General features: G+C 46.0%; 2 protein-coding genes across 12 annotated transcripts in view; both read right to left on the reverse strand.

Annotated features, from left to right (window-relative positions):
• Positions 1–9,720, reverse strand: part of LOC125358319 (cocaine esterase-like) — a 31,174-nt gene extending 21,454 nt beyond the window's left edge. The window contains exons 1-5 of one of the 3 annotated variants that reach the window (XM_048355398.1): positions 9,564–9,720; positions 2,304–2,508; positions 1,039–1,180; positions 538–671; positions 198–456 (exon numbers count right to left, since the gene is read on the reverse strand). In XM_048355398.1, coding sequence (XP_048211355.1) covers positions 198–456; positions 538–671; positions 1,039–1,180; positions 2,304–2,508; positions 9,564–9,639 — 816 coding nt within the window. In that variant the 5' untranslated portion in view covers positions 9,640–9,720. Of the gene's footprint in view, positions 1–197; positions 457–537; positions 672–1,038; positions 1,181–2,303; positions 2,509–2,603; positions 2,932–9,563 lie in introns of those variants that run through there. The other 2 variants (XM_048355399.1, XM_048355401.1) reach the window with 2 other exon arrangements.
• A 3,277-nt stretch (positions 9,721–12,997) lies between these two features.
• LOC125358318 (acylcarnitine hydrolase-like) overlaps positions 12,998–13,703 on the reverse strand; it is a 108,041-nt gene continuing 107,335 nt past the window's right edge. For all 9 annotated transcript variants that reach the window (XM_048355386.1, XM_048355383.1, XM_048355393.1 and 6 more), the window contains one exon: positions 12,998–13,398. In XM_048355386.1, coding sequence (XP_048211343.1) covers positions 13,212–13,398 — 187 coding nt within the window. In that variant the 3' untranslated portion in view covers positions 12,998–13,211. The remainder of the gene's footprint in view (positions 13,399–13,703) is intronic.

A 13,703-nucleotide genomic window follows, 5' to 3' on the forward strand; every position in this document is an offset into this window, starting at 1 on the left:
CCCCCCTGGGAGCAGCTTTGTTGACCACTGAACACATGCAACCGCTGAGAGGCAGTGGGGCGTGGAACCCTCAGTAGTTCCCAGAGCTGTTCCCTCCATGGTCCTGGCTGTCTCTACTAAAGAGACAGAGAACCAGAGGCTCTGAGGGTCAGGGGCGATCCAGTGGGTCTGGGCTGGGGTTGTTGTGGGACACTCACTGTAACAACTGCCTCCATGGAGCTGGAGATGAGGGTGTGCACCAGGGCCATCCCACTCTCCATGATCGCACCATGGAAAAGTCCTTGAGACATGGGTGACAGGACATGTAAGGACACACTTGTGCCACCTGCAGACTCGCCAAAAATGGTGACACGGTCAGGGTTGCCTCCAAAGTGGGCAATATTCTGTTGCACCCAGCGTAGGGCAGCCACTTGGTCCAGGAAGCCCCAGTTGCCAGTGGCATGCTGGTCTCTGGTGCTGAGAAGTGGCAGAGACAAGGGTTACAGGGCTGTCCTGGCTCTGCTTGACCCTCATTGCCCATCTCAATCCCATGCTCACCTGAAGAAGCCTGGGACTCCCAGGCGGTATTGGATAGTGACCACCACCACATCCTCAATGGCTGCCAGCACGGACCCATCATACAAGGAAGCCATGCCTATAACCAGTGCACCACCATGGATCCACACCATCACCTGGGGAAACCAAGGAAGATGTCATATGGTTTCCACATGGCCCAAGACTCTCCTGGTGGCTCCTTAGATTTAATGATACTTTGGCTCTGTTTACTCCCTACATAGATAGAACCCCCAACTGACTTGTTGACCTTGACTATGATCAGGAGACCCAGCTGAATGAGGAACAAAACTTCTAGTATTTAGGAGTGTACCCTAATGTCAAGGCTTGGCTCCATTTTCCCTAGAAATTTCTGTGAGGAAACAAATGGGATGTCTTTCTGATTGTCTCACATAAAATTAATTTTAAAATATGTTCTCCAGTCTCAATGGCTGAGGTCTGTGGCTACCTACTTACTATTCCAGCTGACTCTGGTTTGATACTCACCGGCAGGTTAGAGCCCTCATGTGCATGTGCAGGTGAGTAGATGTTGAGGTATAGGCAGTCCTCAGATATGGGGATGGGAGGCAGGGTCAGCTTCAACAGTTTCAGAGCCTGTGTCTTCATTGCAGCAAAGTCCTGCAGACATCTGGTAAACAGTTATAACAGATGGTCAGCCAGTGGCCAGCACTGGACTAAACTAGACTCATGGGCTAATAATGTGGTTAAGTGGTAGAGAGCTTGCCTAGCATGCATGAGGCCCTGGGTTTGATTTCTTAGTACCACATAAATAGAAAAGGCTGGAAGTGGCGTTCTGGCTCAAATGGTAGAGTGTGAGCCTCGAGCAAAAGAAGCTCAGGGACAATGCCCAGACCCTAGGTTCAAGTCCCAGGACTGGAGCAAAAAAAATAAATAAACTAGACCCTTGGTGTAGATTTTCCATTACTTCTTGATATCCCGCTCACACACGACCCTTCTCTAAAGTCACTTCCTAGCCAGCTGCAGTTCATAGTACCTGGGAAGCCAGGGTAGAACCCCGATTTCCAGAGAGGCTACAGGTTATGAGTCTTGGATTCTACTCCTTCCGAAGTTGGAAAGTCCCTGTGGGAAACCTTGGTTACAGATACTGACATTCACCACTTTTCCCAATACCCATTTAGGCCTGGAACAGGAGAGCTGCCACCACACAGGCATAGCATGAATGAATGAAGGTTGGTTTCTCATAAGATAGGACATTGGTCATGACCACATTCCAACTCTCATAACCAGGTGCTGAATCTTTTCTAGTTGGACGTAAACGTGTTTCCTGGCCAATGGAACCTGGCCCTGTGGGTTGGTACGTATGCATGGTGGAGCTTGCTTTTGTTGTTGTTGTTATGAAGGAACCACCTTTCTTCAGGAAGTATAGCCTTGGCTGCTGGAGTCAGGGACTCTTTAATAGGTTCTTAGAGCCAGCCTGCACCTCTCCAAGGTATATCTCCCCTGGTGGCAGAGAATACACTTGGCATAACCTAAATCAGGTGTCTCTGATCCTCTTTTTAGCACCTGGTACTAATATTTTCCATGTGCCAAGACCTGAGCTTGGAGCTGGCCAAGTTGCACCATCCAAGCCTCAACATCATTATTGAAAAATGCACATGGAAAATCCCTGCAATGTAAAGGGAAACTAGTTGTGGGATTCAGATGGATGAATTACTCAGCTTGACCCAGAGCTCAGAGCTTCTGTCCCACCCCAGACACAGAAGTGCCCCGGGCTCCCTGGGAGAACTTACATGGCTGGGTGGGAGGTGCCATCCCTCACTCCACTCCAAGGCTCAGGGGGCTCTGGAGGGGCAAAGCGCAGTGGTCCTACAGGTGGCTTGGCAAAGGGAATTCCCAGGAAGGTGTGGACTCCCACATTGGTGTCCTTCACATGGACGAGGCTGCCCCGCACCTGCCCGGTGTGTGTGGTCCTGATGGGGCTGGCTGGGTCCTGGCCTGTGGGTGGAGAGGTACATATCAGAATTGGGTCTGCCCCATCAGCTGCCACTCACACTGTGGTTCTTGTTATTCCTTGCTACCCACAGCTCAGCCTGGCAAAGGGTCCTTTCCACCTACCCAGCCAAGTAATGGAAGGCAAGAGGGAGGAGTCGGAATAGGCTTGAAAATTTTGAATCCTCCCTCATCTCATGCTAGAGGTATCAGAAAGCCTGATGAGAGCAGAAAGGAGAGAGCTGTACCTTGAAGCCCTTCCAAGGACAGACCAGAGAGAGCCACAGATCCTAGATTTTCAGTCTCTAAAGCCGTGAGAGCTAAACAAACCTACGTTCTTTATATACTACCCAGAACTATTTTATTACAACAACACAAAGCAGACTGAGAGAGAAAACTGGCATCAAGGGTAGTGCTATAAGATCTGAAATGTGATGTGGGAGTGGCCTCCTTTCCTCCTCCTCCTCCTCCTCCTCCTCCTCCTCCTCCTCCTCCTCCTCCTCCTCCTCCTCTTCCTCCTTCTTCCTTCTCTCTCTGTCTGTCTCTCTGTCTCTGTCTCTCTGTGTCTCTGTCTCTGTGTCTCTGTCTCTGTCTCTGTCTCTCTCTCTCTCTGTCTCTCTCTCTCTCTCTCTGCCTGTCCTGGGGTTTCTACTAAGGGCCTGGGCACTGTCCTTGAACCTCTCTGTGCTCAAGATTAGCACTCTACCATTTGAGTCACAGTGCCACTTCTGGCTTTTTCTGTTTATGTGGTACTGAGGAATTGAACCAAGGGCTTTATGTATGCTAGGCAAGCACTGTACCACTATGCCAGATTCCCAGCCCTCTTTTCTTCTCTTTCTTCTTTCCTTCCTTCCTTCCTTCCTTCCTTCCTTCCTTCCTTCCTTTTTTTTTTCTTTTTTTCTTGACATTGTCTTATTTTGTAGCCCAGGCCTGACCTCTCATTCATGATTCTCCTGTCTCAATCTTCAAATGGCTGAGGTTACAGGTATAGGCCACCATACCTGGCTTGGAAGTGGCTTTGGAACTAGATAAATGGCTAGAAATTGGGAAGGTTTGGAAGAATAGCCTAGAAAAGTCCTAGATAGCTGTAAATGGAGCATGATAGACCAGGAGACTAGAAGGAGGTAGAGATTGGAGAAGCAGCCATGACCAGAATTCTAATAGTAATGTGGATAGTGAAAGCCATATTAAGAAAATCTCAGGTAGAAATGAGAACTATTCAGTTGGAAACTGGAAACAAAGACTTCCTCTGTCACACCACTAGAAAAAGTCTCTACATCGTGTCTTAGAGTATTATACTCTAAGAATTTACTGAAGATCAAATTGAAAAGTGATGATATGATATGATGAGAAAGACCCATTAGAAGCTGTGTGTGAATATTGCTATCCGTGTGTGTGTGTGTGTGTGTGTGTGTGTATGCGCGCGCTGGTATGGGGGCTTGAACTCTGAGTGTTCATGGCTGGCATTCAATCACTTCTGCCTTTTGGTGGTTAACTGGAGATAAGATTCTCCCAGACTTGTTTTCTTGGGTTGGTTTCAAACCATGATCATTAGATTTTTAACCTCCTGAGTAGCTAGGACTAGAAGCATGAGCCACAATTAAATTCTTTTTGCCATTTTCAATGATACTTACAATGATAAAAATTGGAAAATTCACATCCTGCTCAAGGAAGAGCAACAGTGGAGCTTGACTGAGAATATAGAGACGCCCAAAGAAAAGTCATAGAACACTTGCCTTTGTCAATACAAGGAGGTGTCAAACCTCAGTACTGAGGTAGGGAGGAAAAGGGGAAAAGGAGGAAAGGGAGAGAAGGAGAGAAAAAGGAGGAGGAGGAGGTGACAGTGATGGAAGGATGTAAGGCTCTATACTTCAGAATAATCGGAAAGAAGCCCTGAAGCCCTCTCAGAGATCTTCTGCCCTGGAGGGCAGAAAGGTCACAGGGAGTGAGCCAGAGATGTTCTCCACAGGCTCACTGCCCAGGGTTGCCTGAGGATTCTGCTCCTTGCTTCCAAGTATAATGTTCTGGATTAACTCCAGTTGTGGCTCAAGACAGCCCAGGCATGGCTCCTGATGCTGCTCCCAAAATAGTAAACATCAGACCTTGGTGCTGTTCACTGGGTGCTAATTTGGCAGGCGCACAGGATCCAGAGACTATGGAGTCACTAGGGCTTCCACTGAGATTTCAAAGGACAGTCTGGGAGAGTATGCTGGGGTAGAGCCACTGGAAAGATTTCCCCCAGAATGCCTAACAATGCTCTGAGAATGAAATCGTGACTCTTGGGGCCTTAGAATTGTATGCCCACTCACTGGCAGTGGGCAGTGTCGGCCTGGGGAAGCCACAGACAACACCACACAACCTCGGAGAGAACCACTAGGGGTGGGGCTGTCAAAGCCGTGAGGACCACTGCCCACTGCCACGAATACAGAGCGCTGAACTTGAAGTTTTGTGATCCTGTATACCTTGCTCAGTTTCAGATTTGCTCAGTTCATCCTTGCTTGTTCATCCTTCTTAGAATAAGATTTCATCCTTCTTAGAATAAGGCTTTCATTCTCCTTAGAATAAGATTTTTTTGTTACCCTGTGTTGAATTCAGCACTGTACTTTGGAACTATGTAACTTACTAGCTTTTAAAAAAATTACCCATTTACAGTGAAAGGGAATTTGCCTTGGGTTTCAGGAAGAACTTGGGACTTTGGACTTTTGGGTTGTGCCAGAGTGAAATAACCCTTTGAGATGAAAACCATGGACTAAAAGCATGTTGCATTGGGAGTAGTAGATGGATCTGGGAGAAGAGGGAGAAAACGCTGTGCTTTGGATATGATTTGTCCCCCAAAGGGGAGATGATTGGTTCTATTGTGGTTTGGTGTTGTGGCGAGGGAATCTCTAAGGAATAGGATGTAGTGCGAGGTGATTGTAAAAAGGTTAATGGTCTTTCAAAGTGGCTTAGACCTTGTGGGAGTGGATTCACAATGTTGAGAATGAGCTGTTACAAAATGAAGTTTGACCAGGTGTCATGATACATATCTGTAGTCTCAGCTACTCAGGAGGTAGAGGTAGGAAGGTCAAAATCTCACACTGGCCTGGGGAAAAGTGCAAGACTCTCAGAAAAATTAAAATTAAAAGGATTAGAGGCATTAGAGGTCAAGTGGTAGAGTGCTTGCCTAGTAGATTTGAAGTCCAGAGCTCAATAAGTTCAGTAATGCTGTCAACAAAACCAAACACAGGTTTTGGCCTTTCCACCCTGTCTATTGCTTCCTTTCCCACCCTGTGTTTTCTCCCCCATACGATTCGTAATGAGGTCTCACAGGGATCCAAACAGAGGGTCATCAGACCATGCGTTTCAGACTACATAAACTTGAGCTAAAAAAACTATTTTTGTTATTGATACATAATTGGGCACCAAGTATTTTGCTATAGCAACTAGAATAAAACTAAGCGATGTCCTAAGTTAGAAGATCTTCCCAGCAACATTCTGCTCACACACAATTCTGTGCTGAATAAAATACTCCTTGTCGACTTCTCTGATGAGGAAATGAGAATGGCCAAGAGACATATGAAAAAATGCTCTACATCACTGGCCATAAAAGAAATGCAAATCAAAACAACATTGAGATTCCATCTCACCCCAGTAAGAATGTCATATATCAAGAAAACTAACAATAACAATTGTTGGAAGGGATGTGGCCAAAAGGGAACCCTACTTCATTGTTGGTGGGAATGTAAACAGGTTCAGCCACTCTGGAAAGCAGTATGGAGATTCCTCAGAAGGCTAAATATAGAACTCCTCTATGACCCAGCAGCCCCACTTTTGGGTATCTATCCAAAAGACCACAAACAAAATCACAGTAATGCCACCAGCACAACAATGTTCATTGCAGCACAATTTGTCATAGCGAGAATCTGGAACCAACCTAGATGCCCCTCAGTAGACGAATGGATCAGGAAAATGTGGTACATATACACAATGGAATTTTATGCCTCTATCAGAAAGAATGACATTGTCCCATTTGTAAGGAAATGGAAGGACTTGGAAAAAATTATACTAAGTGAAGTGAGCCAGACCCAAAGAAACATGGACTCTATGGTCTCCCTTATTGGGAATAATTAGTACAGGTTTAGGCAAGTCATAGCAGAGCATCACAAGGCCCAATAGCTATACCCTTATGAACACATAAGATGATGCTAAGTGAAATGAACTCCATGTTATGGAAACAGTTGTAACTACTTTCAACGTCCTATGTGTATCTGTAGCTTCTATTATTGATGATGTTCTTGTATCACCTTCCTGTGGTTGTACCTACACTATCTCTGTAATCTTGAGTATATTGGAAACCGTGTATACTGGTATTGGAAGTAGGAAATTGAATGGGAATACCAAATTTGAGAGACACAGGGTAAAAAAAGACAAACTACAAAAGCAATACTTGCAAAACTGTTTGGTGTAAGTGAACTGAACACCTCTGTGGGGGGGGAGGGAAAGGGGGAGGAGGGAGGGGGGTATGAGGGACAAGGTAACAAACAGTACAAGAAATGTATCCAGTGCCTAACGTATGAAACTGTAACCTTTCTGTACATCAGTTTGATAATAAAAATTTGAAAAAACATACTCCTTGTCATACACTTCAGTCACTGCTACTGAAGCTTCATGCTTCCCCATTTAATGATAAAGTAGCAAATCTGTTGAAGTTTCCCAACTTAGACACTTGTTACACCAATGCTTCATCTTTTAAGAGAGTTCCTTCTATTAAATAGCATCAGGATGTGCTGCCTTGCAGGAGTTTAAGGAAGTAGAAAAGACTGGTACCAGAAAGGGGATGAGTTTGTGATCATTTAGGGGGAAATTGAGGCCAAAAGCATATATCTACTTTGGGGCAGAGTCCTGAGCACTGTGTAAAAAATCTTATGATCTAAGGATGTCCCTGGAGTAGCTAGGACTGGTTTGGATTCAAATCCATGCCCTTAAGACTTGCTATTGAAGCTGGGAATATGGCCTAGTGGTAAAGTGCTCGCCTTGTATACATGAAGCCCTGGGTTCGATTCCCCAGCACCACATACATAGAAAAAGCCAGAGGGGGCGCCGTGGCTCAAGTGGCAGAGTGCTAGCCTTGAGCAAAAAGAAGCCAAGGACAGTACTCAGGCCCTGAGTCCAAGGCCCAGGACTGGCAAACAATTAAAAAAAAAAGACTTGCTAATGATTCTTTTAAAATATAACTTCAGGGCTGGGGATATGGCCTAGTGGCAAGAGAGCTTGGCTTGTATACATGAGGCCCTGGGTTCAATTCCCCAGCACCACATATACAGAAAACGGCCAGAAGTGGCGCTGTGGCTCAAGTGGCAGAGTGCTAGCCTTGAGCAAAGAGAAGCCAGGGACAGTGTTCAGGCCCTTAGTCCAAGCCCTAGGACTGGCAAAAAAAAAAAAAAAAAAAAAAAAAAAAAATATATATATATATATATATATATCTATATATATCTTCATCTCAAGTGAGAGTCATCAGTGAGGCTGGGCAGATCTTCCTACTGGAAGGTTCTGGTGTCTTCTAGTCATAGCCTGGTCATAGCAGGCAAGAGAGAGAGTGGACCATAGGAAACAGATGAGTGGGCCTTCTCTTGAGCAGATTAAGAGAAGGTGGCAGGCTGGTCCTAATAGGACTTGGCAGAAAAGCAGGCAGCCAGGGAATTGATGCCTGTAGTTGTAGATTTCAGGATAAACTGATAAACCAAAATCTGCCCTACCACTAAATAGGAGGAAGGGGCTACAAAAGAAAAAATAAGTAAGACACACTTTAAGTAAGAGCAAAAAATAACCTGAGGAGATTAGGACTGGGTCCTAAGTTTTTGGTGCCAGGGGACAGAAAGGAGACCCATCAATCCAAGAAGCCATCTTTGATCGATGCCAGCAGCTCACACCTGTAATCCTAGGTACTCAGGAAGCTGAGCTATGAGGATTGAAGCTCAAAACCAGTAGGGGAGAAAAGTCTGTGAGACTCTTATTTCCAATTAACCACCAAAAAAACAGACAGTAGAGATTTGGCTCAAGTATCTGCCTTGAGCAAAAAAGCTAAGAAAAGCAACCTGGCCCCATGTTCAAGTCCTAGGACTATAAAACAACAACAAACCAAAACAACAACAATAAAAAACCAAAAACAACAAACGATGTCTTCAGGGACCCCAGTTCTCTGCCAATCTTGGGTAACCCCAAAGATAAAGCAAGATGGCATGTCTATGCCATATGCTTTCTCTACCACATTTCTTTTCTAAACTTTCCTAATCACCTTTACTTTTTAATCACCTTTACTTTGTAAGTCTTGCCTGAATTCTCCTCTTGCCAGACATAAGAACCCAATTTAAGAAAATTTAGCTGCCTTAAATTTCTGGCACAGTACTCAGAGGGGCATCTTAGAGGAGAGGGTAAGGGCCCAGCCACGCCCAGGCATGGTGCCATCTGGGCTAATGTCTGATGAAGGCCCGGTAAGTAAGCACAGAGCAACAGCACCTTTGCCCTACTTGGCCAAGCCCTGCTTTTGCAAAACCCAGGAAAACTGAGATAGGAAGGATTCAGTGAACTTTCTCATGCTGTGCCTGGGAGCTTCTGTTTTTCCCAAGGGCAAACGGAGGAGCCTAGAGCCCCTTTGAGAGGGCCAGGACACCTAAAGAGGTGTCCATGGCCAAGGCCAGGACACACTCAGAGTCAAATGGCAGCAGGAAGTTATTATAAAGTTATCTTCTTAAAATTACCTACTTGTAACACAGCTCCAGCTATAAACACCAACACAGAGGCTGTTAACCTCCTGTGAGTCTGCTGCTCCTTAATAGGCACCCCCCAACCCCCCACCCCCACCCCCCTATTCTCAGCTCACGCTTTGATGTTAGGTGTTCTCCTGTGGCTTGTATGCTCTCTGTGCTTCCAGGACCCCACCAAGGCCCAAGAGCACAGAATTCAAATGCTGTTCCACTCCAGCAGCTCCTTTCTCCCAGCCACCTCCCTCCCACACCCAGGCTCTGCCTGTGCATGATTGGGCAGATCTGAGACCATCCCTTTTGCTCCCACAGGAGCCTCACCCTGGGCACTGAGAAGGAGAAGCAGGAGCCCACAGGCCAAGGCACTCAGCGGTGCTGGGAATCGGTCCAGCAGCATTGTACTCTCTCTCACAGGCTTGGTTCAGAGCTGTTTTGAAACAGAACAGCAGGGAGGATCTGAACCGTCTACAAGGAGGAGGCGGGCCCTGGGCGGGGCTTCCTTTACAAGTGGAGGAGAGAGGCACTGAGCAGGAGGAGGTCCAGGGAGCCAGTGTCTAGAACAAGGGGAGGAGCTGCTTCCCTTCTCCCGGTGTCATCTTGAAGGGACACTCAGCCTCGGGGGTGAGTAGCTTTCTACAACCTCTCCAAGGTATCAGAACCCCCTGCCTGAAACTGTGGTCACTAAGTTCTCTGTCCTTGTTATCAGAGGTCAACTGAGAACCCTGGGGGTGGAAAAGCTGAGAACTAAGGCTGGGAACAGAGAAGCCAGGAGTGTCAGCTCAGGGTGTCACAGATGGGCAACAGCCTCTGCCTTCCAGAGGGAAAAGTCATGTCCTTGAACAAAACAGGGAGCTGTGCCTGTGTCTTTTACCCACAAATTCCTCTTTGTACTGATTGCTCATAGTTTACCAGCCTACCTTCAGGGTTCTTCATCCATCATTGTCTGCATAGACCCCTCCCTATTGGGGAATTCAAATACATTTGTCACATCTGGCATTTCATAAGGACCCATACCCCTACTCCCCCCACCCCCACTCTGTGGCTACCCTACTGGCTGAGATCAAGTCATTTACCCACTTGACAAATATTTCAGGGGAACTTGTGGGTTGCAGCACTGGGAGAAGCCAGGACTCTGGGCCTGTGGTAATCTGAACACAGGTATGTCATTGGGAGTTTGTGAAACACATAGAATTGTGACAGGATAGAGTGAGTCACCAGGGGCCACAAGCTGAAGCCTAGCCTGACTTCCTAGGGGAAGTGGTGTTACACTTAACTGTACACAGCCTTAAGAACTAGCTTTGGCTTCTTTATACAAGTGCCCAATAGTCTTTGGCACCTACAGTCATGGGTTGCCATCTTGTCACCCTTCCAGTGGGGGTCATTTTTCTGGTGTGACATCACTAGGGCTTCTTTGACCTCCACCCTATCAACAAGGACTGTTGTCCATTCAAAGTCTCCTATTCAACACACTCTAGCCCAAGCCACGTTCCCAGACCCTTTCTGGGTTGATGATCTCTCTGCCTTTCATTCTCCTGACCTAGTAGCAAGGCTGTGGGCCTGAGACCCCAGCATCTTGAAACTCAGGTTCGTAATATAAATTCTGCTAACTGAATATCACAATTCTTCCCAATCCCAGAACACCAGTGCACCACTGCTGGGGTGAAGGTTTCCCTGTGCCCTGCCACTTCCCAGACCATCATTCAAAGACCCTGATAACAATGATGGCCATGGTAAGAGTAAGAATGTAGAATACTGGAGTCTCAGAAGTATTTCTGTGTGTATGAGAAGGCTGATGCAAATTCACATGTACCTAGTGATCTGGAGAAAGACAAAGACAGAGAGTGACACACAGAGAGAGACAGACAGTGATGGAGTGAGAGACACAGGGCAAAGACAAAGACAGAGAGACACACCCACAATTCCAGCAAGTGGCTAAGGCTGTAGGATTCCCTATGCCAGATCACCACAAACTATGTAGCCAGGCATTACTGCCCAAATCCCCCAAAGTAAGTTAAGTAATTCCTTTCAATGACACCGAATTTAAGAACCAAATTTATCCAATTATGCAGGTAAAGGCATAAATTAATTGCACGGAAATTGTTCCCCAATAAAGCTCTTAAAAAGGAAGATGACTATTAAAATCTAAAATGTGTCATGAAAATCCTTTTGGGAAAGATTCTGGAACAGGGGCAGCACTGACACCACCTGGGGCATGTTGGTAGCAGGAGCATGATTTGGCACCTTTGTATAATGAAATAAAATACATGGGAGGATTTTTACTAGGAGGGAACTGATGAAAGTGTGGGGATATCAATCAGGTAAGAATGAAAATCAGTCACATGAAGGGCCAAGGAAGATAGGGAAAGCTCAGGGTAAGGGTCAGGAAGTTGCCAGGGGAATTCTGAAAAGCAGGGGGTTATGTTCCTGGGTGGGCAGATTTTCAAAGAGCCAAAGGAAAAATTCTCCTCCCCCCCAGACATGTCTAGACCTTCTTACTCTCCAACACCTGCTCCAGGACACATTTCTTCACAAATGTGTGTTGCTCATGTGAGTGTGAGCTTTAGTGTCTGTAGACCATTGCAAATGAGAGTAAACTTCAGGACAAAGTTCTTCTTTGTCCTTTGGGGACACCCCCTACTCCTCTAACTTAGTTGTCTCAGGCTGGAAGTGCAGAGATAACATTTAATCTACATAGGCAGAGACATTTGCAGTAGCTGACAACCTTGGGGCTGATTTTGGAGAGCTCTAGGTGCTACAGACTGAAAGCTTGTGTGCTCCTAATTTGCATGTTAATTTTATCTATCTATCTATCTATCTATCTATCTATCTATCTATCTATCTATCCATCCATCCATCCAGTCCTGGGGCTTGAACTCAGGGCCTGAGCACTGTCCCTGGCTTCTTTTTGCTCAAGGCTAGCACTCTACCACTTGAGCTACAGAGCCACTTCTGGCCTTTTTTATATATGTGGTGCTGAGGAATCAAACCCAGGGCTTCGTGTATACAAGGGCAGGCACTCTGCCACTAGACCATATTCCCAGCCCCCTAATTTGCATGTTAAAATTCCACTATGATGATCAAATTCTACTATGATGATATTAGGAAGTGAGGCCTTTAGGATGTGATGAGGCCACAAGGTCACTATTTGCCTCTTTCAGCAAACAAGAACATAGGTACTATCTTTGCTCCTCATCATCATGCTTGTAGCATTAATCTCGGACGTCTCAGCCTCACAACTGTGAATACAGTTCAGTAGTTTTTAACGAACTCAGCTTACATTATTTATTTATATTTTTGTTTTTGGGCAGAAGGTTTTGCTATGTTTCCCCGTGCAGCCTGAAACTCCTAGGCTCACACAACCCTCCTGCCTCATCCTCCAAGGGAACTCAGATCACAGACACACACCACAGCTCCCAGATACAGTTTATGATAACTTTGTGATAGTCATCTGAACTTACTAAGACACTAGGACTTTGAGGAAACTGAGGATCAGAGAAAAGACACGATCACGTATGCAACACATCAGGTTTTCTGTTGATTCCTTACAAGTTAGAGGAGGGGGAAAAAGAGACTTATTGAGGTGTAGCCATGGGATTTTGATTCCCTGGTGTGGGTAACATTCCTCAAAACATCTTCACTTGAAGGACTGGAGGTTTGGAGGAGAGATAGGGAGAGAAGTTGGGGAGGATGGAAGGAGTCCAGATCCAGTGGGAGGTAAAAGACAGAAGACATCCATTGAAGCTGACTCATCTATATTGCAGTCGGGACATTTATTATGTCTAATAAGAAAGTGTCCAGGCAAGTTAGCAATAAACATTTGCAGGGGGTTGTTCATTAGTGTTAACTGGGTGGACAGAAAAATGGGTGAATGGGTAAGTGAATGGAAGTGTCAACTCCTCCTTGTGGCTATGTGGGTATTTCACACTGACATTACCTACATTTAGGCCAATGTCAACACAACCCAGGCTGCTACAGCTCTATGTGCTTTTCCTCAGCCTTCTTGAGCTCCTGAATCTTCTGGGGCAGAGTCTTGGTCCAGAATGCCAGCCTAGAGGCCTTCAGGGCCTGGCCCACTGTAGGCTGGATGTTCAGCTGCAGATATTTCTCGTTTTGGTCGAAGACTGGCCAGTAGGGCAGATCCTTGCTGTTGGGATTCCTGTGAACATGCCCCGCCCCCACAAGTAAGGCAGGTGAGGATCACTCTGAGTCCTAGTGTGCTCAGGTCTGACACCCAGCTTAGAGTAGGCAGCTCAGCAGGTCAGAGATGGGGTGAGGAATGAGAGGGAGGTTTCTTGATATAAGAAAACAAAGACCCCCAATTATCCTACATTAGAAGGAATAATACTTTATGATTTGCAGGGAAATGGACAGAACTAGAACAAATCCTGTTAAGTGAGGTAGGCTAAGCTCAGAGAGACAAACAGTGAATGTTTTCTCTCATGAGTGGAGCTAGGTCTAAAA

Source organism: Perognathus longimembris, chromosome 10 (assembly GCF_023159225.1).
Source record: "Perognathus longimembris pacificus isolate PPM17 chromosome 10, ASM2315922v1, whole genome shotgun sequence".
In the NCBI taxonomy this organism is placed as follows: domain Eukaryota; kingdom Metazoa; phylum Chordata; class Mammalia; order Rodentia; family Heteromyidae; genus Perognathus; species Perognathus longimembris.